Below are 24,427 nucleotides of genomic sequence, written 5' to 3'. Positions count from 1 at the left end.
ACGGGTACATAAGCGTAGGGTTTACATAATTAAGTTATATAGAATACTTACAGATGTTACCCATATCTTCTAAATGATCAACGAACTGAAGCTAGTTTCTGTAAAAACAAATATTCATGTACATATATTAAAATTACAATGCATTTGAAAAATTACATACATGTCGATGTGAGATTTATAAACGCATGTATTGGCATTCCTTAGGAATCAAAGAAACAAGATAGATATTTAAGCAATAGTTGAAAGAGAAAAATTGCTTAATCAATATGAACACATTACCCGTTTTTGCCCAGCCCTTCGTCCCCTGGGATCACCGGAATACTCCGGATCCAAGCTCATGGAAAGTCAGCATAGGCATTATACACACATTTCAGAATGCATCGCAATTAATCGATGGGATAAATAGAGTATGCTAACTCGTACATTTTGCTCTCTACGTTGCGTTAATAAGAGGACGAAACTAAACCTAGAAAATATTCTCCTTCATTATATACTCAGAACAAAAAACGTTAACATCGGTTAGCCTTTTAAGGATGCGCAATACGAAGCTTCAATCTAACAAATGAATCGGGTCAACTTGCAAACATCTTTTACCTATTGTTGATCTTATTTAAAGATATTTATTACATCAATCAGCTGTTTTCATTAACACATATTTTACGGATCATTGGTAATTGTTTACCTTATAAAGAAGAACCAAATAAAATATGTTTGTAAAAATACAAAAAATAACATGATTTCATTTAGACCAAGTCGATGCATGTTCCTTTAGTCAGAACGTAATAGTTTTACTCTTTTACATATAACGTGCTCTGTGTTATGAAATGGATTAAACAAATACAGGGTGAATTATTTTAAAAGAATAAACTGAAAGAATCATATTACGGTACATGTATAATCTGTAATATTTAAATGTACGGTTGTAATGACATTTGCATTCTTAAAATATTGCTATATGCATTGTTTACTTGACGTTAAGAAATTAAGAGATATTTATGACCAACAAGTAGAGCATATACTATATGTCATATTACACTCAGTTATAGTGCGATCAACGTTTTAAAAACGTTTTATGTCATGAGGTTACAATTATTTTTAATGTATATTATAATTTTCTGAATCCAAGTGGTGTTACAATACGATATAAACTACTTGTTTACCATTGTTTTTCATATGTTGTTTTGACTTATCTATAATAACATTGTCAGATACGCACTGACATGCTTAATACATTCAAACAGATTTCTTCTCGTAACGAGATTTGATACTGTTTGGCATTGTGCTTTCCACAATAAAGAGTTACAAAAACTTTTATAAAATATCATTTAACATTACGATCAATAAATGCTATATACTTTATGTAGTATTCCTGTTAAATCATTTTATCGAGCTTTTCCACTCAGGCCTAGATCTGAACCCTATTGTAAGACAGTTAAATATAATACAACTATAATTATAATAGCTATATCTAAATGTTTGTCTTCCGAATATACATACCCATTTTTTTCAAAAATGATATTTTCCAAAGTAAGCTTTAATTAACTTACCCGTGGGGGTAAAGGTAGTGATATGCACACATTCAAAGTAATTAGATTTATTTTCTGATAAAATTCAAGACAATATAATCCTTTGTATTTAAAAAAAAAATATATATTCCTCAAATGTAACCTTTCCTCCCCAGGTCAATACGCTTTGCCAGTGTATATTATTTAATTATTTAAAATCATTTTATCAAGTGGCACCCATAAATAAATAATGCAGCAGCTTTTAAACATTGCATTATTATAGACACATATCTGGTTCTCAATTTTTAAGTGGTCATGTAGTCAAAGGTTTAATTATGGTATACAATTTTCTTAAATGACAATCGTCTAAACGTTATAATACCACTATTGCTGGAATTTACAACTGTGAATGATTTCGAATCAAAATAATTGTATATAGTAATAGAACAGAACAGTCAAACATATTACTTAATTCCATTCATTTCAAATAACAAACGTTTTAGGGTTATAATAGATAAGAAAAAACTTATAATTACAAAAACAAAAATGTAATATGCTACTTATTAACAATCAATTATGAAACAATTTATTAAAATATTTCAGCATTTCAAGGGGAGTAGCTATTCTTATTAGGAAAGGCCTAAACTTGAAGGTCTCACAAATTATTATTGACACTGATGGAAGATTTATTATTTTAAAACTAGAAATAGAAACAAGTATATTTTGGTTAACTAATGTATATACACCAAATGAGTAAAATGATAAAATTATATTTTTCAAGAACATGAGGCAAAAACTCAAAGATATAAGTGGTGATGACCAGAAACATATTCTAGTTGGAGACCTTAATTGTGTTCAAAATATAGAAATGGATAGGAAAAATTGGACATCACATGTTGAAATAGGGCGAAATGAACTAAAACTACTAATAACAAATCTGGCTGTTGAAGACATTTGGCGTCGTAGAAACCCAGGATTAAAATCATATACCTTCAAAAGAGGGAGGAAACAATCAAGAATAGATTATTTTCTAACAAGCAAATCGATTGATCACATGATAATAAATTCCAGTATAGAGTTATGTCCCTTTACGGAAAATGACCACTACGGCTCACCTGTTGTGATTCTCAATTTAGATGAAATTGAAAGAGGAAAGGGATACTGGAAGATGAATTTTAATATTAATAAAATCAGATTGTTTTAAAGAAATGTTTCAATTTTTTTGGAACAATTGGAATTTTTTTATTGAGGACTATGAAAGCAAAATGAACTGGTGGGAACTTACAAAAATAAAAATACAACAATTATGTGTTACATGTAGTCATATAATTAATAAACCAAAAACATATATAAAAACAATAGAATCAAAATTAAAAGAATTGCAAAGGAAAAAGGACATGGGTTCAATTTATAATGAAAGGGAACTTTTGGAACTTACATCAGAAATTCAAACTTTTTATAATAATCTTGCAGAGGCTGCAAGAGTAAGGTCAAGGGTACAATGGAACGAGGAGGGTGAAAAATCTACTCGTTACTTTTTCAATTTAAAAAAATTGAGAGCACAAAATAATCAATGGTCATCAATTAAATGTGAAAATGGACAGTATATTTCGGATATAGATACCATCTTAAAAGAACAAGAAAAAAATTACCAAAAGTTATTTTCATCTGAGGGTTCGGATGAACGAGAGGCAGCAAAACATTTAATGAATATAGACACCAAATTAACAGAGATGGAGAAGAAAAACTGTGATAAAATTCCGACAGAAGAAAAAAATCAAAAAGTTATTAAAACTCTGAAAAACAATAAAGCTCCAGGTAGTGATGGCATTATATCAGAATTCTAGAAACGTTATTGGCATACCATCAAAAAGGAATTTACACAGGTAATTAAAGAAATATTTATTACCAAAAAACTATCATCGTCACAGTATAAAGGGATAATTAGACTCATGTACAAACAAGGGAAGAGGGAGGATATAGCCAATTGGAGACAAATCACACTACTTAATGCAGACTATAAAATCATAGCTAAGATAATTGCAGAGAGAATTAAACCTATATTACCAAATGTCATTCATAGCGACCAAAGAGGCTTTGTTAAAGGTAGAAATATTGAGGCATCTATACGATTGCTGTCCGATAGTATTGAATATACTGATATAGAAGAGAAGGGAGGGATAATAACTTTTTCTAGATCAACAGAAAGCGTTTGATAGAGTAGAATGGAGCTTGTTAGAGAACAGTTTAAGGAAATTTAATTTTGGAAATGCAATGATAGAGTACATTAATATGACCTACAAACATTCCAAAAGTTGTATTTTAACAAATGGCCATATGTCCAATTTCTTTAACCTATCACGTTCTGTAAAACAAGGATGCCCTTTGGCACCAATTTTATATATGATTCAGACAGAGGCACTTGCCTGCTCCATAAGGAAAGATAAAAATACAAAAGGTATTGACCTTCCAGAAGAAAATAATATAAAAATCCAAGCAAAAATAAACATGTTTGCAGATGATTCACAACTGTTTCTAAGTAAAGAAAATTCACTGCCGTTTTTATTCAAGCTTTTAGAAAAATATGAGAAAGCATCCGGTGCACGGTTAAATAAAAAGAAAACAAAAGGTCTGTACATAGGCAGCTGGAAGCAAAGACCCCAAAACTATACAGATATATCATGAGTCAGAGACAATATCAAGGTATTAGGAATATTTCATGGATATAGTATAGTACTGAGTTTTTGTTATTTCACTTTCGCTGGAATCTTAAAAACTCTGTATTCAAAAATAAAAAAAACCGCTTAAAAAAAATAACCCGTCTAAACTCTTCATTACCGAAGACCTGACCAAAGCTAGGCAAGCAATAGTTAAGGATTTTGGACGAGCCAAATGGATGAAATCCATTGATTCTTACTGGACCAGCGATGGGAGAATTTTCTTCAAACGATCGAGAGACTCGGAAAAAATCCTAATCAAAAACATTCACCATCTGCATTCCATCATTCCAACTCTTCGCAATAACTCCTCTGCATGATTAGTATTGAAAATCACTCAGTACTTTGATTAAGTTATCGCGTCCTGCATCCAGCACCAGCAACATCTTCATCAGCACTGTCTATATCTTATGCAACTTTCTCAGCTCGAATAACCTCACTGTTGACTGAAAATATCACGTACGTTCATGATGTGTGTACTTTTATCACTTTACGTGATGATCCAGTATCCTTTTTATCGATTCATATAGATAGTTAATCCTTAAGAGATATTCAAATCCATGTATCGAAATGTTAACTTACCATTATATTTGGACATCAATATGGTTGTATTGCATACAGAATGATGTTATTTATTGTTTGATATTTAAAAAGAATTTTAAAAAAAGTGTCATTCGTTTGATATCTAAGGCAAGTATCATAAGTTTCATATATTGCTTGATATCCAAAACAAATATCATTTATTGTTTGATAACCAAAATAAGTATCATATAATGTTTGATACCCAAAATAAGTATCATTTCTGGCTTGATAACAAAAACGAATATAACTTATTATTGGATATATCAAAACAAGGATCATTTGTTTGATACCAGAACTAATAGCATTTATTGTTTGATATCTAAAAGTAATATAATTTATTGTTTGATACCCAAAACAAGTACCATTTATTGTTTTGATTTCTAAAACAAGTATTATTTATTGTTTGATATCCAAAATAAGTATCATTTATTATTTGATATCCAAAACAAGTATTACTCATTATTTGATATCCAAAACAAGTATTATTCATTGTTTGATATCTAAAACAAGTATTATTCATTGTTTGCTATCCAAAATAAGTATTACTCATTGTTCGATATCTAAACAGGTATTATTCATTGTTTGATATCTAAAGCAAATATTATTTATTGTTTGATATCCAAATATAAAGTATCATTTATTGTTTGCTATCCAAAACAAGTATTATTCATTGTATCATCTATTGTTTGATATCCAAAACAAGTATTATTCATTGTTTGATATCCAAAACAAGTATTATTCATTGTTTGATATCCAAAACAAGTATTATTTATTGTTTAATATCCAAAATAAGTATCATTTATTGTTTGATATCCAAAAAAGTAATATGTGTTGTTTTGAATCTTCAAAATAATTATCATGTGTTGATTGGCAAGAACCACAATTACAGATATCCTGTGATGATTGATATCTCAAATCAAGTATCCTATGATGGTTGATATCACAGAAGACAACTATATTGTTTTCACTGATATCACTAAAACAGGTAGTCTGTCTTGATTGATTTCCGTATGATTCACGTGTCTCCCCAAAATATGCCTACGTGATTACCCATGCCTTCTTTCGTTTTACCTATGATATGGTCTATGTGTAATCCTCTACGTAGTCTGAATATGTCTACCTTGTCAATTTAAGCTATTTAAAGTGTCTACCTATGGTACCCTACCCTGTGTTGTTTGTGTACCATTTGTATCATCTGTTTGTCCCAAGATGACTTGTATATAATTAATGACTATGTTATTCATATAGTTATACCATGCTGAAAATGTAAATAGTTTTCCCATTTTTCTATACATTGTCATTATATACAAAATAATCATAATCTGTCGGTCTATCTATCTAACAATCATTTTAACTCTTACACTTCTTTAAAGCAGCAGAAACATCCTTCGGTTCTCCACCTATGTTTTTTTTTATTTACCTTTCCTGTTTACTATTCCCCCTTCCCTTCCCACTTCCCTCTTGTTTACTTCTGTGTGACCTTCACATCGAGTCCGTTTGTACTGTTGGACAGGTGTATACGCACGTGCGCATGTTCCTTGCCGATAGCCACCCAACCATGAACGTTCTTGATAATGAGTAACGATATAGTAGCACACAGGGTGGCGGTCGGCAATTTCTACATGCGTCACACTGTAACCACTCGATAATAAAAAACAATGTATACCAGTAATAAGAATGATGTATATAACAATGTATGCTTGTTATAAGATAAAGAATGATGTAGTGATATGTAAAACAAATATGCTTCTTACAAGATGAAGAATGATGTAGTGATATGTAAAACAATGTATGCTGATTATAAGATGAAGAATGATGTAGTGATATGTAAAACAATATATGCTGGTTATAAAATATAGATGCTAAGTATATAAACATTTGCAAATTATTGAAATAAAACATTTTGAAAGAAAAACAAAAATATTTCAGCATGCATAAAAACTGCAATTTTGAGATGTTCAACCTTAAATCGCTTAATCAGAAATTGTTAACAAAATTGTTTCATGTTTACTCCCAGTTAAGTGGGTGATGTTAAATTGTTACTTTTTATACATAACATTTTCTTTAGCCTTTGATAATTCAATGCTTTGCATCTGCCATTTCATAAATTCAAAATTAACATTACATAACACACTCCTCACAATAATAAGATGTTTTGAACATTATTAAAAAAATAGTGTTTTGAGATTCAAATAAGTATGACTGAACATGTAAAACGAATTTTCTTATGTTAACATTTGCTTTATGATCATAATAGTATATACATTATATATTGCAGCATCTAAATTAAATGTACATGTGCAGCAATAGTAAAGTATAAACTCGACGCAACTATAATCAACATAGCGTTGATATATATATAAACAAAAAGTTATTTTATGTTAGGAGAAGACCGACAATGGAAAGAAGCATTTAAACAACCTGAACATACCGCAAATTAATTATTAAGACCAACTCTGAAAACAATTATCGACACCTCAGGTAGGCGGAGTAGAACAGTTTCATGAAGTTTTATCCTCTCGCTTACAAAACTAATCAGATCCAGCCGTCATCGTATTCCGAACCAATGTCCCAACATTCAACAGGCCTACACACTTTTATTTATCTTATGTTGCCCGGAGTTAATTTTTTCACAAATGACCTTTTTGAAGCAGCGGCATCATTTAAGTTCATAAAATAGATTAATCATTGATTTCTTAAAAAAGAATATAGATCGTATTGACGAAACATATATCAATGGTGCTCTACTACCAGATAAGTAAATCATAAAACCATAAGCATGTCGGCCATACTTGTTTAAAATTTACGATTGTAACTTTAAAAGCAATAAATAATGATTTTACATACCTTGATATTGTAGCAAATATATGTATGTGTATTGTCTGATTATCGACACTGTGTGTATCAACACTCAGTGAATCACCGGTAAGATCATACGCATGCTTACATTAACTCGTTATCTCACCTACAGATAGTGTAGGTATAAACAAACAAAAAATATCGCTTAGTAATTGTTACTGTGTATTATATACTGACCGGCAAAATTAAGTATACACTTTAAAAAGGCATCACATTATTATATTTCATCATGATATAGTCGATTTTATATCGGAAGTATAAAAATTCATTATTGGAGACACATTTAAAGCAGAATCGGGACTACCGTCAACTAACAAACAAGTATACAGTCTTGCAGGGGTCTTGACGTTACAACTATACACAGTTAGAACACATTGTGACGTCAATATCTTGTGTTTGAAATAACAGGTTTGAAATAAATTACTTAATTTTGTTGCCATTTCGGAAAGGTAAGCCTCATTGGTGGCACTAAAAGTGAAACAGAATAAAATACATAACCGAAGTGTTCCGGAACGTATGTAAAGCAATAGCACAATGCAAAATATGCCTGCAAAATCAGATTATATACAGTAGGATGGGATAACTAATTCAAATCAGGGAAGTGCTTTGATAGGATTGTATTACAAGTCAAAAGAATGTAATTGTTATTATAATTTGAAATGCTTGGAAAAGTTATTTTCATTTAATGAGGCCCTACTTTACCACGTTTAGTGATTACATATCGGGGTTAATTCGAAATTTACATACTTCCCAGACAGATTCGAGCTACGGGAAAATGCCAACATAAGGTTTGGAGGGATGCAGCTTGATGTGTGTCCACACTTAGGGAACAGTCTGTGGTGAACAACACAACACCAATGATAACGCGATCTAGTCATTTTCACTGATAAAACATAGCTGGTCTGCCTTACCTCGCCGCTTAACACACAGCATATGTTACGATATTGAAATGTGCTGTTGGATTTCCTGCGTGATAAATTTTTTCTACCGTAAAATTAGGGATTGTTTGGAATGGCTGTTTTGTTGCAAGGGCTGTCGGAGAAAAGGTACGATTAACGCTAAGATTTTTTTTATCTAATTCAGTGAACATGAACTGCAATATTTCAAATATTAACAAGTATTGATATTAAATGTGTATTTCAATAACTAAATTGGAAACGATTTTCCATCCAGTGGGAAATATTGTTGACCGAGAATGAACCACGATAAAAAAAAACACAACTGAATATCATGTTCGTTAGCTATGTTAACATGCCTGTAGCCGTCTCGGTTAGAAGCCGCGGTGCCCATGTGGTTAAGGCATGTTACATTCTGCTACCACTAGCCCTACACCGTTAGGTAGCGGGTTTGAGGCCTACGTGGGGCAGTCGCTAGGAACTTGCTGTAGGTCTGTGGCTTTTTCTCCAGGTTCTCCGGCTTTCCTCCACCACCCTAACCTGGCACGTCCTTAAATGACTATAGGTCATAAAACACAAACAAACCAAACAAAAATAGCAGTCTCCTCGGTTTGTCATTATTTGTTCTGATTAACAACTAACATCAGATATACTCTTAAGCAAGTTTGATAGAGACACTTTCAATTGTGGGTTTCATATTTCTATCTATCATTTAGATTACGATGCATTATAGAAGCCCTGTAAGCATAACAATGAGTATGTTTGCTTTCTTGTTAAAATTTAATTCAGCACAGATGGGTTCTGTTGTCAAAGAATCAATGTACACATAACATTGTACTTTATTTTAGCGATTTTTGCGCTTTGACTTTATTATGATCATGTTTTTGTATATTGTATTCTTTTGAATATTATGCTAATGGTTCAGTTAATAAATGCATTAATGTGTTTACATTTGACAGTACACTTGAAATTCTGTGCATTAAATAAGAAAGTTCACAGCATACAGCTCATATTAAAAATTCGCTTAAAATAATTCACAGTGCAAATCTATAAATATAATTATGCATTTAAAATAACTGTTTTAGAACTTTGAATTTTAACGTTTTATTAATGTTACATCGTAGATTTTCTTAATTAGGTGGAAAAAGATATAATATTTTCCTGGTTTCGAACTTACCTAAATGTTACTTGTGAAGTATTTGTAAATGAAATCTAATTTTGGAAATTCGAAAAAGAAAAAACCCGTTCAGTCTGCATAACGCAATGTCATGAGTACACGGCTTCAAACTGGACTGTGAATCGCGATTTTTTTTCTTCTTTTGCCATATTGAAAAGAGATATTGGAAAACAATACCGCATGTATTGCACTATTGTTTTTTTCAAAAGTATATAGTATATTTTGTTAAAGCTGACTAAGCAAGTCATATAAATAAGAGATATATAAAGTTGGTTCAAATAATTCAATATTTTTTTATTTTTTTTTATTTTGATTTCATAAAAACAAAATGTTCATTTTGGTCATACCAATGTTTAAGACATGAGAATGAGGATGGAATTATATTTACACACGTCATGATACATACTTTTTTAGAATCATTTTAATTTCTGATTAAAACGGTAATGAAATGGAAATGACAAACCTGTTACCTTCCTTCAAAAAGGAAAAGTCTTATAATTATTTACGCCAGAGAAATATATATCATAAAAGAAAGAGTATCCAAGCTCAATTTATCACTTAAACATAATAAGTATTTAGATATATTTAATTATGAGCAAATCGATCATAGTACACTAATGGTTGTTTTCATCTTAGTGGTATGTATCGATTTCATGAAAAACATCTACTGATTGATCTGGTAGGATAAAATATTATGCAAAAGGACCGTCACAACGGAAACAGGGCGTCATCTTTCAAGGAATATTTATGCATGTAACTGGATCATTAAGTCAGTTTTCATTTATATCTGTCAATTAACTGCAATTTTGTATTATCTAATTAAAAAAGGAAGCCCTTTTCACGGGATAATTCCCAATATAAAACACATTTGCAAGGAAATCTCTCAGCTTTAGGTAATTTTTGAAAACGGAGATGCTCCTTCCAACCAACATATGTGACGGCATCATAAATAAAATGGCTCTTAATTGTAGCAAGTTTTAAATAACATTAATTTATTTACTTATTTGTCTTTTATGTTAATCTTTCATTTATTCATTTTCACATAAGTATTAGGTTGAGCTTTTTTTAGCAAACCAACTCACAAATCCTGTTAAAATGCATTTTGTTACAATAACAACATGTCCATAGCTGTTAATAGGACGTAAAACACAAACCAAACCAAACCAAAAACAACAGCATGTTTCTCATCAAGGTTTTTACGCGATCTCTTAGTAAGTTTTAATCAATCTAGATATTCATATACTCAAAATCATTAGAGACCTTATCTGGAGCCCCATTATCACTTTATTGAATGTTTGAATCACAAATTAACAATATGCTGGTTGTTAATAGTCTGTTATGCCAAAATATTTGTGAGTTAAATCTATATATATGATTATTGTACATTGTATTTATATCTATAATTTTGGCTTGTTCATAATATAATCTTTTTTTTTTCTTTTCTACATTCCATTATATATGTATGCGTAATTGACTGCAAACTAACGCGCGTATTTATTTCATTTAATAGGCCTTAACAAAGGAAATTAATATAAAAAAAATTTTTTAAACAGAACCTGTTAAACAGCCCCATCATAAAAACAAGCAGCAGTAGAAAATTCCAAATAGATTTTTATGAGATTCTTACAATTCAATTATTATCTTCTGCACAAAATGTAAGTAATAATATGTTAGCACTTTTTTCTACATAAAAAATAATATCACTTTTATATAGGCTTTAATGTTTTCTGTATTACTGGACTTAAAGATAAAGCGTAAAAGTTGTATTACCACCAACGTCAAGAAGACAGTTAATCTTACAAATGATGTTAGTTTGTATCTATTTGAACATATCTTTTTCATATCGGTAGGAATCATATCATATATATGTTCCTAGTTACAGTATTTTTATAACAGATTTGCGTACTGATCACAAATGTAAAAGCATACAGCGTTTTAGCCGCGTTGATACATGTAACGACATTTTAAAACAAATTGCGAACAAATCAAAAAAATAAACCATGTGCAATTCTATGACGTTGATATCAACGTGATAAAACTGATATATTTCATAATATGGCAGATGTCAAAAGTGATTGTCATATAGAAATAGAAAGAGTGCAAAAAATATGTTTGACCAATCATAACGGTTCTTTCCATTTGCAGCATTTAAAGCTACATATTGTCAGTTTAGACTTTGATAAAGAAATGGTAGAATAAGTGGTTGTTTGAGAATGGCGTTGCAAAATACACAATCGATAACAATTTCTTAGCATATTTCACCAGATAATAGAAAAAAACGTGATAAGTATGTTGAGTATACACTCTTATTCCAAGGGAAACTATTGAAATGTCCTCTTTGTAACGTTAAACATGATAGCTAATTTGAGGGAGAGATATGATAATTAATCTAGCCAGGGACAGTTAAAATGTACTATGAAAAGAGACTAAAAACGTCCGGTTTTGGATCAAAAGTTGTTTGACCTTCCCTAAATGTACCCAAATTAATTGCTACATTACGCTTTTAAAATGCTTCATATGATACAATGAATTGTTAAAAAGTGCGCATGTCGTGATTGCCTCCGTTTCAGTCATATTGTGATTTTTCTAAAAAAAAAAATACCACATCTTTGCCCCAGCGGCTATCGCATCAATGTTGGTACAATGTAGTCCATACCTGGGAATCATCGATCGTGAGTTCGATATGCAAACTCTTCGGCTATTTATTGATATATTCTGTCGTCAGTGATTGGTGAAAGTTAATATCTCTGTATATACATAAAGTAGTGTATACATTTTAACTACATTCTTTTTAAATTTAACTAATGTTTTCTTCCTATCTAAGGGGCAAACAATGTGCTGAATACGGGTGACAGCAGACACATGAGGATAAGGTATCCTTAAATGCGTGTACACTACTGTACATAATTCGTTAATTTAGTACTTTTGATATTATACATTTTATTATTTAATTGATATTTAGAAAATATTATGAGTCAAAAGTTAATGAAACACGACCATCTCCTGCTTTTCAATATTTACACATGCGATTGAAATTGACAAAAATATGCATTGATATAATAACACATGCTCAAAATGAGTATAAATTGACGTACGTAAAATCATTATCCCGAGTAATAAAACTGTGTGGCATGAATTGCCTTGTCTTGTTGAACTATTTCAGCATTTTTTTTTTCTTTATGCAATGCAGTTAGGTTTAGGTAGTATACAAATACACATCCGTCATAGGTAATACATCTATTTAGGGAATTTCGCTGAAGGAGAACCTGATCATTTCACTCACGTGAGGAGTCAACAAATACGAGTAACTTATTATTGAACCACCTCATCAGATCGGGTGATGTAATTGTACTGGTTATGGGAATATAATGCGAACCACTCTGTGATAGTGCTTACACATATTATTTAGGCATATTAACCTTGAGATTTATTCTCATTCATTTCCCCCTTTATTTAGGCTGGGGATATTGTTTTTAATTAGAATATTGTAAGACACATATCATACGTACTTACTTAAGGTATCCCTTGCCCACCTGCTGACATTACTTTGCTGTCATACCAGGACACAGGTACATTGTATAAAGATGTGCCCTGGGCCTGCTGCCGTCAGCACTAGTAATTCAATTCCGTGATGAAAGTAAACTTGTAACTGTTTGTACGTATTTTGGAATAAGGAAGACACAATCTCTTCATGTTACAATAAAATGTTAGTTAAGAATAGTTATATAAAATACATCATACATTTTAACAAACGTTACAATAATCCTTGAAATGTTTTTACTTTATTGGCATAAGCGGTATATAGTATACAGAATATAAGTCTGTGATATAAATAATGGGGCACAGAAACTGGTCACGAAATGGCACCGTTTAACGACGACGACAGGATGTAGATCAACGGAGGTGATTTAAAACTGACTCCCAGATAAAATTCAAGAATTAACATCGTTGATCAGCAACATAAAGTGACTTATTGTTTCATTTCCCTCTTTATCGGTTTTTTCGGCATATGCCAGGTAAAAATGTTTCATTTTACACGTCAATATCTCGGCTTTAGCTGACCGATTTTATGCGCTCTGCAACATTTTTGTTGTTTGATCCGATATACATAATGTATTAATATGATCTTTAACTTCATAATTCAGTGTCGTATTGAGGCGTATATGGTCGTTGGTGGGGAAATTATATGTGATGTTATCCTTATGGCTGCGAGGTCTGTAGCCAATCGCCCAATCGATTTATGTGTTGGTATATCTCAAAAAGAATACAGCAATATGTCATTTGTCAATTTATGCGTTGGTGGAGTGGTGAAGTAAAGCTACTGGGTTAAATGTAGCAACCAAGATAGCTTAATCGCATGTTTATAAAGGTCCAGATAAAGTAAGTATATAGCCGATGACAAATACTACAAAGCACATTTTTCCTCATGACAAGTCAGATAATGGGCTTTCTGAACTTGAGCTAAATACGCGACAGTTAAGGAAAACAAACTACTCATCAAAGCTGTTTTTGTCTCACCGCATAGCTTAATATGTTGCCACGTGCGATAAACGTCACATGCAAATTGTTGTGCAAATATACCGAGCTACTGACATGTTACTAAAGGTTTAATGCTTCATATCTTAATCCTGTGAAACAGAGTTAGACATGAATAACAATACCAAACTAATTATCGATGTTGCTACGCCTATTCTTCTCTTTTTCATTGCTTTAATATTGATCCGCATTTCGTGGGATGTTGGGAAAATAGCTGTCTGTGAGTATATAGTATTAAGTTAGAATTAATTGTTACCAAAATGTACATTACTTATTGAAGAAATACATTTCTTGGTTTAAATTATTTACATTTGTCGTTTGTGATATTGTAAGCTTTTTTTGCAAGACTATAAGATGGCATCTTATTCGTCCTTTTAAAATCATCGGTTTTGCTTACGTTATTTAAAAATGATTAAGCATCGTAACACTGAATGAGTGAGGTAAGGGGTGTGGAGTGGAGATGGTGTCGAGGTTCAACGAAAAAGGTAGATGTCTTTATGTTAAATAAGATTTAGAACCTTTAATACAATGAGTTCTTATTTGAAATCTCGTCTTCCTCCAGAACAAAAATGTACTTTCAAGAAACCAAGTAGTAAAATATAGAAAACTAGATAAACAAGCATAGGAAAACTTTAGAAATGTTAATAGTTATTAAAGTTAATCAGTTTAAAGGAACTAAAAGAAGTAAGAATTTAAACAAAATAACAGTCTCTCATTTAGTTTTGCAGAATTCCTCCAAGTTATTACTAAGTGATAGGCATGAGTTTTTTTTACTATCGGGGAAATTCTTTTTCCCTGAGTTATATGTAAATCTAAAACATATATTTACACGTTAAAGACACAGTATCTCAATGGGGTTTTTCAAAATCAGATATGTCATTTGTGTTATTTTCTTTACTGATTTGGCGAGTGCTTCAAGCAAGAAATAACATTGAACCTATGCTGAAAATTTTGTAAAACATTTTAACTTTCGTCTAACTTTGAAACTAAAAGAAATTCGCATTTGATGTTTGTCAAACCTTGAGGAAATTTAGTATAGTGTTTTACGAAATGACTTCGATAGTTTTTCCCCATTAGAAGCTGTAATATTCTGAAAATACCATTATTTATGTTTTTAATTTCTTTTCATCATTTTGTCTGTAGATATAGAGAAAGAAAAAAAGCATCCGCCGGAAAGTCCCAAAGGTAAATACAACTTGAAATAAAGACTTATAGTTGCTAGGTTATTGTGTGTAACACTCATACAAGTGAAGTATACATGTACCGGTAGCAGTTTGCCTATCGAAAGCTTCAGTTTACATAAACATAATGACGATGGGATTTTACGGTGGTCTCTGTATTGTAAATTGTTTTTTAATTGTAGTGAGAAATTTGGATACAGGCTTGTTTAAGAACTAGAAAAGCCAGCGATAAAACGCTGATAATAAAGTTTCGAAATCAAATGCAAACAAGGCATAAACGTATCTTGATCATTAGTTGGTATTTGGACAGATTATAATACAGAAACATGAGTAGCCAGTACAGTCTTCAAAATAAATTGCGTATGGATTTTCATCCGCATTTCTTGAAATGACGCTTAAATGATACCTACACTGTACCATATCATAGCAAGAAGGGGCTGACCTCTAAGCGGGTTTAATAGGGGACACTTATTGCAAAATCTTAAATAACTTTTCTTTTACTTCTATCCTGTAACTATCTGTGACATTTTGATGAAACTTGGTTGTAACCAAAACCTATCTATTGAAATAAGATTTCATACTCAAAATAGAGCTTACCCGATCAGGGGCCTGACTGACAAGAGCCCTAATGCACTTTATCGAATTGTCAATTTCATTCACCCATATTTTCTCTGGTCAGGTTGGAACATATAATTATTTTTTGTATATGGTAATGACATTTTGGGGTAATTTGTTGATTTCCATGCATTCAGACTTAGATAGAATTCTTATTTTACTGCAGCTGAACTACCCAGGCCCCCCCCCCAATTTCGCTTAAACTTTATCTTCGTTCATCGTTTAGGCCAATGAGCCTCTTGTATATTAAGTATTTCTAGCGTTAACGTTCACACCATAAACTTCGTTTGCATTCTGAATATTTTTTCAATAGTAATGTATTGATCATGTGTGCGTTGAACCAATTACAAAACAAGTAACAACAAATAACAATACTTGTTATTCATTATAAAATGCAAACATGTAAATAAATTCTAGAAGAAAATTTCAACATCCTGTCCTGCATTTACATGTGACACGAAAAATAACTTCAATATATCATAGACCGCGGAAATTCGATATAATAGGCCATTTTCAAGTATGATTTATAGTTTACTTAGTTTTTACACGTGACTGAATTGTGATACCTATATTTGTTTTCCTGTTCAAAATAAATTAAATAAAAGTATACGAGTTCATAATTTTGACAAGAAATAACATTTCCCATGTGGCTGTTTTTTACAAGAAATGTTCAAAAGAGAATAAGAAAATTATTTAGTAAACAACATCAGTTTTGCGTTGGTCTTGAAACAAATTCATGAAGCACCGCCTAGCAGTTCATCCAATGAAATCGATCAAAGTAAGATTCAATCCTTAATTGAAAAAAGAACCTTGCTAAGGTTAAAAAACGAAGATATATCTGGATATTAAATTTAAATGCAACGAAAATCAATCCATTAGAAAATACCATTTAGTTTGCCATACATTTGTCAGTATTAACATGATATGTGACTTTTATAGTTGATGCCTTGATATCAAAATTATCCAAGAGTTTTCTTTATACAGTTTCGATGTTGTCATTTGAAATTGTTGTTGATTCTCTTTGAAATTTACCTATACTAATTAATATACTTTGTGTAAATAATGCGTTCTCAACATGGCGGTACAAAGTTGTATTTGCACTAAAATACAAAGTAAAGAAGGGTAGTACATGTGCTAGCCTTCGATATGTTGTGAATGTATATAAATCGATCTAGCTTACTTAGTGTGCTCGGTGATTCACGTACGTCAATTAGATGATTGCGGAGTCGAAAACTACTCTTATTGCTGTTATTGTACTGTATTAGGAGAAAGAGAAATGCACGGCCAGAGCAGTATTCGAACCCGGGACCATCCGAACCCTATAGAGACGCTCTACTAACTGAACTACATGGACGCGGACGATCGACCTAGTCCCGTAAGACTACATTCCTCCCTCTTTTTTATTAGTCTTTGTTCCCCAGACATCACTTTTTACAACCGAGGTTCAGGTTGGCCACACTGTAACCAGAGAGAGAAATGCACAGCCAAACTCGGACTCGAATCCGAGACCCTCCGAACTCTACACCATTACTGAAATGACCGATGAATTTGCAAATAGTTGTAATATTTGAAGAGCTTAGTTCTTAAACCCGAGACAGATTTTGATAGATATTGTAAAGACATAAATAAACCTTAAGCTAGAGAAAAAGTCAAAAACACAGTAAATGACATACTTGGAGAAATAGCAATCAAGACCAAAAAGCTATATAATTCAAAAGACGTAATGCCTGGTATTAAAACTGCCTCAATGGGGAAACAAAAACGGACAAAATAAAGCTGCTGTGCCAATTGCAATAGTTGGTACCTTCATTTTATTCTAGCCCTTCCTTAACAGCACCTCACTCCGGCTTTAACGTGGGACGTTTGGCCATGTGAGGAATGTAATGGGTTCTGTCCACTGGCCAGGACAAACTAAAGACCTTAAAATAGTAATTGTTATTTCCTGTTTAACATTCAGCATTAAGGGCAATTGTAACAACTGATTCACCCGTTGTCAGTATAATGAGACCGGGCGGAATGTTATGCTGGGTACTTTTTGAGGTGTTTCAGTGAGATAGCATATAGCATCAAATCCGCGGTATCACCAGGACGCTACTACACCAAAATACCCTGTTTCCGGCACACATACACACATGCAAGCGAACAGAGCGCATATGGAGGCACGTCCTTAAATCACCTTTGACGTCAAACAAAATATAACCAAACCAATCCTCCATAGACCGTTGGTGTGAATCTGACAATTCTTTTCCCAAAATTGTTTTGATTGTTATGGTTTTAATTAGTTTTTACAAAAATAACCAGAAGAAGCCAAGAAAACTTTCACGCAATGGTTAAGCAACAAGATTGCTTTAATGGCTTTACTAGCATTTTACTTTTCAATTTAAAATCTGCTGAATGCCGCACCAGTTTATTAAAGGATTACAAGAAATACAAGCTTCATGATGGACTTAATCCCTTTGGTAAGACACCAAGGGTATGATCGTATTTTTATTAGATACTTGGTTGGTATCTCAAATGATACCGTGTTATAACATACGTTTAGTCCCAAGGGAATGATCTGGATCAATCCTGGTAGCATGTTTATTCTCCTCATGCCTAGCACGTTTCTGTTTTCGTTTTTTGCCCAAGTCATCTGCCCCTGAGGAACCACCATCCTCCGTTTATCCCAAAATGGTAGCCGAATAGCCAGGTGAGCTAATGTGCGATACAAAAATTGTCTCGCCATGTGAAGACAGTGTGTTTAACATATATTTCGATTGTACACACATGCGATCGTCCTATACACTATGTACATACCCTATCGCAAATATGCTATCTTCCTATACATTATGTACATACCCTATAGCACACGTGTTAGCATTGTATGCACCATGTACATTCCATACCGTAACCATGTATGGTTCACGTCATGTGCATCTTATTCATATATGCTATGCTGATATGAATCACATCACATCAACATAATTAGCATATGTCCATGTTTTGATAAGGTACCCTGTAATGCAGTCGAATACAAATTAACAAACACAGCGTTACAAGTGCAAATGTTTAATTGGCATTTTGAATACGTTTGCAAATATCCACTTCTTGAGTAAATAATTGTATAAGTTTTTGTCGTTCAGTCTGCAATTGATCTTGAATACGAGAATGCATGTGTCAGATATTAACACACGCTCTGTCGATTTGTTTGTAAACAGATATTAGAAGTGTAAAATGCAAACTGTACGAGAAAACTTTAACAATAACTTACCTTAGTTGATATTTAAACATCTTCAAACATTTCTTTTCCAATTATCACAGCTTCAGGCTCATAGCTCATATCAACTAGAAATAATTAAAAAAACGAAAGCTAAATATCTCATTATTTTTTATTTTCCCTGTGATATCTAACAGATGGCAATACTGGACTATCGAACAAAGAAGGAAAGACAGAAGGAACACCTAAGATTAAAGGTAATAACAAATAAATTCATTCTGGAAATACCGTTATATTCATGCATGCTTACAGACCTAAGCTTGCGTGATAACCAGAGAAATCTTACTGATGCATTTTCCATTATTTCACAAGACGATACACGGACTAATAATGCTTCCATGTTTCAATCTTTCCGATTACCAGTTAATGATAAGGATAAGGAACTACGCCATTTGCTGTCGTTAACCGGAAATTCGATTCAGTACCTGCTGAATAGTCTCCGAGTGTTCCACTTTAATTTGAAATAAATCTACTTTTTTAAAGTAACTCTACTATATTTTGAACAGTTGCGGCATTTCTAGATTAATTATTTGTAAGACATCAAAAAATGCTGTACACAGTAACATTGCAAATAACAGGAAACAATAAAATCCCTAAAATACTTTTAATATGCTTAGCCTTCTATTCTTTTTCGAAATGGATTTTTTGTTGTAGAAAAGGGAAATCTTTTGAAAGCGCATTGTTTCATGAAGAAAAAAAAAATCATAACATTTTTTAATAACATCTCGATGGTGGGTATTTCCAGATTTTCACCTGTAAATATCATCATAATCACCGGATAACTATATCTGTCATCGTTAATGGCTCAAATTAAAACGATTCACTGAGATTGATTCCTTTATCGGTGTATACTGACCACATCTCTGATGATAAAGATCAAGCAAATATTCTAAAACACCGCAATATAATGACTAAATAGCATTATAAATCGACATCACGATAGATTTGGTATTTATGAGAAAGCAGGACAAATGTGGTACTCTACACACTGTTAAACTTCGGTGTACATATTAAAGAGAAGATCTGATAAAGTTTTTCATTTACATAGCTTTGGTGTCCCTGTAATTCCTGTTTCTAGTTTCTCCGTATCTCTTTTACTCCCCACAATGTAAAATAAATAATGTTAATTTCGATATTAGTATACTGTATTTTAATAAATTGGTTTATTTCTGTAATTTCCCCTTTCCAAAAATCCTCTGATCAATGATAAGATAAATATGACAGCAAAATTGTGCAAACATTTGGCTAGCTTTTATTTATAAAACATACAGTTGTAAAATAGATAAATCGTTGAAAAAAAAAAAAAAAAAATTAATATTATTTTACTTTCAATAAGTTGACAATTAACCAATGCTGCATTTTTGTTCACATTTTAGTTTATCTAGATTTCCTTTATGAAGTGAAAGATGTGATTGATAGCCTCCACAAACCACTGGAAATTCTTTTAAGTAACATAACCGGAAAAAGTGTGGAGATCGTAAGAGGTGGTCCTGATGAATGTCAACTAAAATTGACTGGATTATTCGCTCCAGAAAGGCCAGCAGACTATACTGAAGATGTTAAAAAAAGTAAGAATGTTTCTAATTTTAGTAAGCTTTAGGAACCTAAGTCAGAGTTTGAATCATGTCAAAGTAAAACAAATAAATATCAAAACTGGATACTGCTAATGCTTATTTAATATGATAATTGATGTTTTTACAACGCAAAACACTTATATGACTTTTAATTATTTAACGGTTAATCGATAAATAATTTTATTTTAAACAAATCTTTATAAGTCAAAAGACTTTAAAACATATGTTAATATATATTTTTGAAGTGTTGTTGAGAGCGTGATGTAGTATTGAAGTAATGTAAGATAAATTACGTGCATCATATGCTTTTTAATGTGTGTGAAGTGTAAAGGTATGAGTCATGTGTGTGTGTGGCTAACGGTATATGCCAAGGTATGGTTCTGAGTGTAACGTGTTACAGGTACTGGTCTGTACATGTAATGTATGATACCTTTTTTCTGTAAATTGTGCGTTGTTTGTAACAAAAATAAATTAAAAATGAAATGAATATGTAGATTAATAAAAGAAACATATTTACCAAGCTGTGGATTAAGTAAAAGTGATCTGATCGAGTTCACTGGATACACAGCTTCCAATACAGCCACGAATACATTTTGGTTAGGAAATGCCTAAGAACATTTATTATATAAAAATGTATTTGAAGACTGCAAATTTCGATTACCTAGTTGTTACAGTTACTCTGTTGCCATGCAAATACCTTTCCTTTTTTTAAGTTTCGAACAGGTGTATATGATATAAAAACATTTTACGTGCATACTTATTTCCAACTTTGAGGCAACCTGTTAAAATTTTTGGATCCGTGTCCAACTGCATGCCAAACACATATTAATTACCTATCCATTATTTTGCTTCGGGTTTTTCGGTAGGGGAAGTAAGCCATGTTTCTACCGTTGAGCATGTAGCCCATATTGTTAGAATGACCGTATAATGATCGGTAGTCCAAGTTCCAAATCTTGTTCTGTCCATGTTGTATTTGAACTCTAAGAACACTATTGTTGAGCATTTGATTGTATAGTTCATCTTTATAACGTTTAATTGTAGTTTCTCAACATATTGATTTTGTTGTCAGAAACAATATATTTTTACTACTGTCATGCCAGTATAAACAGTCATGCCAGTATAAACAATTGTAATTCATAGTTACATGATTTGGCTGTGGAAAAGGGGATTTTAAAAAAGAACTATGATAACGTATCAAAATCATTGAATATCAAAATGAATTAGTTATTGAAATGCTAGAAAATAAGTTCAAATAAATAAATAAATATATAAAAAAAATGCTATTTATAGTAGATAATAAATAAACAAGAAGGAAAAATATAGACCAAAATAATAAATCTGTCAGATCTACCGCCAGGCCTTTCTGCCTTCTAGGGCTTAAACCGTTGGGTACACGACGTCATCAATATTTGTATAGTCAACAAATTTAGTGACGTCGTCAATAAAAAAATCATAGTGACGTTGAAAACAATACAATGACAAAGAAAACATCGACATGCAATACATTGTAAAAATCATTGTGTATTCAAGCACAATTCCTTATATATATATATTGAAAATAACTCGATGTTTCTTTTGATTTGCAGAAGCCGCAGGACGTACCATATTGATACTGTGTAAAGAAGACTTCGATTGGAAACTAGACAATGCTCTCTTCATCCGTTATACAAAAAACTATAGCAAATGTGAGCTCATGTCTACAAAGACAGTAGAAAACAAAGAAGCCTTACAGGCTTTGATGAAAATATAAAAACATTGTGTGCTTGACAGTGGTTTAAATTTCCGATTTACACACTATCTGTCACTCTGTCAATCGTTGCTGGCATTTGACTTTAATAAACAGACTTTAATAATCATGATTTTATTGTAATTTTCATTCAAACTTCAGATCATGATACGCTACCTGTCTAAACAAATAGTTTTGTATACATTAAAACAAAACAAGAAATGAATTCTCCAATATTAAGTTTTTTCGAAAAAAAAGGAACCTGCCATCACTACTTAACAATCGGTACAATAAAAGTAACTTGTGATTAGAGTATTCCTAATATTTAGAAAACACATTGTATTAATGTTTATTATTGTAGATTGACATTCGTACACGTATCTAAACAAAATTGCCCAATTTAGATTATATTTTTATACATTCGTGCCTATATTTATCTCTGACTAGTGTTAACATGTGTAGTAACATTGTATCATATATTAGCAAATTGTGTGCTATAAGTAATATATTGTTCGCTGATTCTGTAACTTAAATTGTTGCCTTAAATAGTTTCTGCGGGACTTGTGTAAGGGTTAGTTTCTCATTACGCTTTGGTGCCCTCTACCCCTTCCACGCTACTTATTATCAGACACATTGGCGCTAAAATAGTTGTGCACTAGAGTTAACACTGTTAACACTACATTGTTCACTACGTGTGCAATACAAAGTGCACTAAATACGAAGTAAAGGTTACACCCAACTGTATATATCGACACACCAGCTAGAAATAAAATATCGGGAGACATCTGCTACTCTTTACTCTCATCAGTATCTAGCAGATGGAATCATCAACCACTCTACTGAAAACTCCATAATATCTACACAATTATACAGGAGTCAATCAATCACTTTACTAAAAACTCCATAATATCTATACAATAATACAGGAGTCAATCAATCACTTTACTGAAAACTCCATAATATCTACACAATTATACAAGAGTCAATCAATCACTCTTTCTTAAATTTTGTTTGCTGTTGAGAAATTGAGAAAACAAAATGGCCGCCAGGCAGTCATCTTTGATTTGAAGAGATAAAGTTTTAAAGACAGATATAAGTGGAATGGGGAGAAATGATCTTTACATAGAACTAATGAAGATATTTTGGTAGTTGGCGCAAAGATCCCTCTTAGAACTTTTTGTTTATATCAATTTGATGTTGACTTGCCATTAAATTATTCATAACACAATTTCAACTTTGCATTGACCCCAAAAGTTTACTTTAATAATCTTGTTTTGAACACAAAGTTTGAGTATTTTGCAACATTCGGACATATTCATTGTGATAGAAAGGGGGTGATTAGTCTTATCTCATGATGGAAAAACCAACCAATCTTTATCAGGGATTGGTGGTGCGTTGTTTGTTGTTATCAACTGTGTTATCTGAAGTAGTAGGTAGAGCTGTCGCAAACTGTCAAATTTAGCATGACTCGTTTATCATAAGTCAGGATTCGGGTTCAAAATCTGTTTTACCACGAGTTAGCTACTTGAATGCGATCAAAGTCACGGATTTATCAGCTCATGTAGTTTAAAATAGAGATAAAATGGCTGTCATTGAACAAAGGTTATCTTTGATGATACTCCCAGAACTTTTGCGATATATTATCATCCAAGGACTTCAATTAGGTCGTCATAGTGTATCTTATATGACTGTCTCCCACGTCAATCATTGATAATGTCATAGCATATAATAGGTCAGTACCGGTCCGATTTAGTATGTGAACAGCTAAGGTGGATTTATAGAATGTAGTCGAAGGAGAGATGA

At 32.0% G+C, this 24,427-nt stretch overlaps 2 protein-coding genes across 14 annotated transcripts in view; one reads left to right on the top strand and one right to left on the bottom strand.

The window, feature by feature from the left end:
* Nucleotides 1–9,089, bottom strand: part of LOC110452248 (interferon-induced protein 44-like) — a 51,879-nt gene extending 42,790 nt beyond the window's left edge. The window contains exons 1-2 of one of the 5 annotated variants that reach the window (XM_021500637.1): nucleotides 8,919–9,089; nucleotides 52–98 (exon numbers count right to left, since the gene is read on the bottom strand). In XM_021500637.1, the coding sequence (XP_021356312.1) occupies nucleotides 52–64 (13 nt within the window). In that variant the 5' untranslated portion in view covers nucleotides 65–98; nucleotides 8,919–9,089. Of the gene's footprint in view, nucleotides 1–51; nucleotides 99–6,224; nucleotides 6,248–7,235; nucleotides 7,337–7,651; nucleotides 7,758–8,410; nucleotides 8,500–8,918 lie in introns of those variants that run through there. The other 4 variants (XM_021500636.1, XM_021500635.1, XM_021500638.1 and 1 more) reach the window with 4 other exon arrangements.
* On the top strand, nucleotides 8,553–22,754 carry LOC110452249. Of its 9 annotated transcripts, none has more exons than XR_002463163.1 (6): nucleotides 8,553–8,709; nucleotides 15,416–15,457; nucleotides 17,334–17,443; nucleotides 19,462–19,521; nucleotides 20,701–20,892; nucleotides 22,485–22,754. XR_002463163.1 is itself a non-coding variant. In XM_021500641.1 (5 exons), the coding sequence occupies exons 1-5, from the start codon at nucleotides 8,613–8,615 to the stop codon at nucleotides 22,646–22,648; spliced, it is 555 nt and encodes a 184-aa protein (XP_021356316.1). In that variant the 5' UTR covers nucleotides 8,554–8,612; the 3' UTR covers nucleotides 22,649–22,754. The 9 variants fall into 9 exon arrangements, 4 of the variants coding, with proteins under 4 accessions (XP_021356316.1, XP_021356317.1, XP_021356315.1 ...); XR_002463162.1 differs by lacking the exon at nucleotides 8,553–8,709 and adding an exon at nucleotides 13,545–14,116; XR_002463161.1 differs by lacking the exon at nucleotides 8,553–8,709 and adding an exon at nucleotides 14,131–14,492.
* Nucleotides 22,755–24,427: the final 1,673 nt, after the last annotated feature.

This window comes from Mizuhopecten yessoensis, unplaced genomic scaffold (assembly GCF_002113885.1).
Source record: "Mizuhopecten yessoensis strain PY_sf001 unplaced genomic scaffold, ASM211388v2 scaffold6505, whole genome shotgun sequence".
Lineage (NCBI taxonomy): Eukaryota > Metazoa > Mollusca > Bivalvia > Pectinida > Pectinidae > Mizuhopecten > Mizuhopecten yessoensis.
Note: the sequence above shows the minus strand (reverse complement) of the source record. Positions and strands in the feature narration are given on the sequence as shown.